This window comes from Rutilus rutilus, assembly GCF_951802725.1.
Source record: "Rutilus rutilus genome assembly, chromosome: 10".
Taxonomy (NCBI): Eukaryota; Metazoa; Chordata; class Actinopteri; order Cypriniformes; family Leuciscidae; genus Rutilus; species Rutilus rutilus.
In genome coordinates this window covers 12,604,426-12,609,048 of record NC_140215.1, presented here as the reverse complement: position 1 = coordinate 12,609,048, position 4,623 = coordinate 12,604,426, and the positions used below count along the sequence as shown (strand labels likewise).

The 4,623-nt window shown below is 35.5% G+C and overlaps 1 protein-coding gene across 1 annotated transcript; it reads left to right on the top strand.

The window, feature by feature from the left end:
- Positions 1-1,343: 1,343 nt before the first annotated feature.
- Positions 1,344-4,565, top strand: mpc2b (mitochondrial pyruvate carrier 2b). Its single transcript, XM_084422101.1, has 5 exons — positions 1,344-1,700; positions 2,968-3,008; positions 3,104-3,188; positions 3,262-3,373; positions 3,990-4,565. Exons 1-5 carry the CDS (start codon positions 1,601-1,603, stop codon positions 4,033-4,035), a joined length of 384 nt encoding a protein of 127 aa, XP_084278227.1. The 5' UTR covers positions 1,344-1,600; the 3' UTR covers positions 4,036-4,565.
- Positions 4,566-4,623: the final 58 nt, after the last annotated feature.

The following is a 4,623-nucleotide window of genomic DNA, read 5'->3' as shown; positions in this document are numbered from 1 at the left end:
AATGAGCGGCCCGCTCTCGAGAGCGTCAAGTGTGCGCACAAGTTACGCCGAATCGCTGACTGGATAAATCTCAAGAATATTTGTTTTAGGTATTTGTACACTAATATATATATGAATAGGATAAATCTGTTAGATACACAGATTGACATACAAATAAAAACTCGACATAGTACTGTCTTTAATAAAATAAAATAAAATAAAAAGGTTAATAGTGATTGGTTCATACTTAAAAGAGTTGAGAAAAGTAACGTACCATTTTTTTCCTCTTAAAAACAAAACAAGACAATACACAAACAAGAAAACAAGAAAAAGGAAAATATTTTCATGCACTGTATTATATTAAACAAAACAAATCAACCCAACCAATGAATCAATAAATGTTTGTTAAATTAATTTCCAAACACGCTATTCTCGTGCTACCCTATTCACTTTCACTACAAAGGATACTGTGAAGGATTCTTTTTTTTTCTTTTTTTATGAATTGCATGGAAAATGCCACGCCCAGTAGGCCTATCAACATCAATCAACATCGTGGAATATTTATATTCTAAACATGACCGCGAAAACAGCTTCTTTTCTCAAAGAGGTTTGACTTCTTCTTCTGGCTATTTGCACTTCTTGGAACTGTATTAAGCTTAGTCTTTTTTTTTTTTTTTTTTTTTTAGGTTTGTTTGGATCTTGTATGTTTTTCAAGCAATAAAAAAAAAGAAGAAAAACAAAATAAAATAAAATGTTACCTTCTGAATCCTGTTAAACAGTTCTACCTTTAAGTATCTCATTAATGTATTATTCTATCATGATTCACACCATTATGCAGCAGTAATTTAAGTGTAAGATTTCCTATCCCCATTTCTCATTCTTCCAACAGAAATACCCTTTCGTTTTCATAAGCAGTACAATATATTAGTGCATGCTCTAACGTTTCTGCTGGTCCACATGAACTACGATTAACAGACTCATGTTTGTTAATTCCACATAGGAAATAATTTAGAGCCGTGTGCCCAAGGCTAAGTCTAATAATGATTGTGTCTTCTCTTCTACAACCACAATTCCCTCTTTCAACCCCCTACTTGATTTTAAATGATAAAGATGTCTTCCTCTTTCCTCCACATTCGAAATTTCTTGCCATTTCCCTTTTATAGCTGTTCTGATTTTGACCTTAACTTCTGTACTTAGTGGAATATTCATATCTATATGTGATACTTTCAGCGCCTGCTTTGCTAAATAATCAACTTCCTTATTACAACACTGACTTCTCAAAGGTCCCGCCCTTTGAGGGCGCACGAGCACCTTCCAGCCAATCACACAAAGAGGCTTGACCATGTCGACCAATCCTATACCACAGTACGTCATGACGCAATTAGCTTTGCGACGCGTCCCCACTGACACTTCACAACGACAACAAACTGCATTAGCAAGGTCGAGAGTAGGACAATAACGTAGACTTGGTACTTTATGCTCGTCCAAAGGTCCTGTTTTCTTGACTACGGGCTCTTGCCTTTTGGAAACACCACGGTTCAATAGCATTAGAGTGTTCTGCACGTCCTAAGCTGTATTTTCGTGCGTGCAGTGGTAGCATTTAGCTTGTTTAGAAGTCATCATGGCTATGGTGGGGCTGAGAGCTTCTTACCACAGAATCCTCGGCAGGATCGAGCATATGCTGCCGGCTAAACTGAGACCTGTGTATAACCACCCTGCAGGTAACACAAATGCTGTTAGTGTGACCTTTTTTTTTTTGTCACTGACACTGATCCTGTTAACCTCTTGAAGTGGTGGCATACAGTGATGTGTGTCATATGACGGTGCAGCCAGAGACTGCTACCTGAGCAGGTATTTTGTCTTATTGGTCAAAAAAACAGTAACTCCGATATTTAAAATAAAGGTAATAATGAGCTTGGTACACGAATAGAACAGAATTAATCTCCTTTGATGAAGATGTACTGTAGCTTAGAATATAATATATCCTTAGATCTAGAAAATGTTGATTATATTAGGAAGGTGTTAGACGTGTATCTATATGGTAATGAAAATGAATTATAGGTGCTGTATAATATGTAGAATTAAATTTTATCTTGCATGGAACCATGGTGCATTGTTGACACTTTTCCGGATTTTTGTTATGTTTGTATGAGTGTTTTTGGCACTTTCAATGATACTGTATATTTGTGCAAATTGCCCTTTGCAGACAGATATCATTCTCAGTAATATATTCGTTATTGAATAATTCAATATATGTTCTGTTAAAATAACCTCACATGATTTCTCTTAAGAGAGTCAGTGTGTTTATAGTTCTACTAGTTTTTGGTGGTAGAATAAATAGAGATCAAATGACGTGTGTTGATAATCAGAGGTTGACTGACAAGACATAAACTAAAAAAAGATTAAACAACAGCAGATTTTGACCTTAGCTTCACCTTTGCCAGAGGGAGGGGGTCATATTAAGCGCTAGAGATGACTGATTTTTTATTAAATGATATTACTTTTTTTTAATGCAGATTGTTTTCTCAATGTTCTGAAACAAATCTGTTGTATTATGTAGATCACTGATGGCACAAACTCCAATGTAAGCTGATTAATGCATTTTAGTCTCACTGATTGTTCAGTGTTTACATATAATAGTCCACAATTTTATCATCAGCAATTGTACATTTTATTTCTTATTGAAAATCACTTTAAGTTCACAACACAGAGCCACAGGGATGCAGGTTCGATCCCAGTCCTCCTATCCCTTCCTCCACGCACTTTCCTGTCCTGTAAAAAAATAATAATAAAACTGTTAACATTTACCTTTATGTTTAGGAAGGATAATGGGTAATGGAAAAAAAAAGTGCCAGTATGTAAAGATCAAGTATTGGTTCCTTTTGTTTTGTATGTTGAAACACATCTGAAACCTGTCACAATTACACACATTTTACCTGTGAACCATGAGTTTAACTGAATTGATTAATTGATTTGCTCTTTGTTTAGGTCCAAAGACTGTGTTTTTCTGGGCACCAATGTTTAAATGGGTAAGATTAACAACATACCGTGTCTGGATGTTCTTTGTATTTGTAAAAAGAAAATGTCTTCTTTTTATTTCTCACTTATTTGTGATTTCACATAGGGTCTGGTCTTAGCTGGCTTGGCAGACATGGCACGTCCAGCAGATAAACTCAGTACCTCCCAGTCTGCTGTGCTGACAGCCACAGGTATATATCACGACTCTTTTTAAAAATGTGCACTTTTAGAAGTTCCAAATCTCGTTCACTCTATGTTTTTCAGGTCTTATTTGGTCCAGGTATTCCCTGGTTATTATACCCAAGAACTGGAATCTATTTGCTGTAAACTTCTTTGTTGGAGGTGCAGGAGGATCACAGCTCTACAGAATATGGCAGTGAGTACATTCATTCACCTATAGAATACATTCAGGAGTGTGCGGTGTAAAATCACATAAATGGAATGTTCTTGATTTTAGACTATTTTAGATTGTCTTGCATAGTAGCCATCTGATGTCATGTCATTCACAACAGCTACATGTGGTTCTGGATCAGTCGATGGCTGTGACAGATCAACAGAGGGAAACTTAAACATCAGCTATGTAGATGTATATAATAAAAAAGCTTATAAAAGGAATCAACTGTACGGTCTAATTTAATGTCTGACAATACCTAAAATGGTTCAAAATGGTAATTAAAAGGGGTTATATAGGTTTTCCTCCCTCGAGGTGTACTTATTTTTTCACCCACCCAAACACTTATAATTTAGGCCACTTTAAATTGAGTGGGATGCTTTGTTGCTGTTGTGTCTTTAAAAAAAAAACTAAAAAACTCTAAAACTCTTCCCACATTTTATCAGCTGTGAACTCAAAGCTTGTTTTTTGGTTATCTACACTTTATCAAGATTTTCAATAGTAGCAGTAAAGCAGACAGGGTCTTCCAGCATATTGTGCAATTTAGGTGTGTGACTAAGTGTGGGGGATTTTCAATATATGTGCTCTTTAATCCCCACAGGCATAACAGGGAACAGAAGGCAAAGGATAAAGAAGCACAGGCTTGATACCAGTGCTGTGTAAAGTGCACCTAGAGGACCGAAAGGGACTCTCCTTAACTGGTACCCCAGAAACTTCCCCTCCATCATCAGTCATCCAGTAGAGCCTCCAGACACTTTCTTCGTGAACAGAGATCATCTGATTTTTTTTTTTTTTTTTAGAGTTCAGGTCATTGTCCCGTGCCACTAGTACCTATAACAACAATTATTACGGTTGTTAAAAACGCACAAAATGTTACATATTCATATTAGTATGATTGTGCATTCTTTAAAATGCTTGTGTTTGAAATGCCTCAGCCTCGGCCTCTGTTATACTATTAACGGAATGTCTCCAAATCAATTTTAGAAAAGTCTTTCATTATTTGTATTTCTTAGGAAATATTTATTAAACAGCTGTAATATTATTATTTTTTATTCCACAGTCATATTCATTACATGAAATAGTTTGTCAAAACCCATACATTACAAAATATTAACTGAACTGTATTGTAATATTTGAAATTTTTAAATCACATCAAAATAAAGTAACATTAAAGCCAGATTTACTAAAAGCGTCTTGCTCTTACAATCTAGTGTGCTGTTACATGTTCACATGTG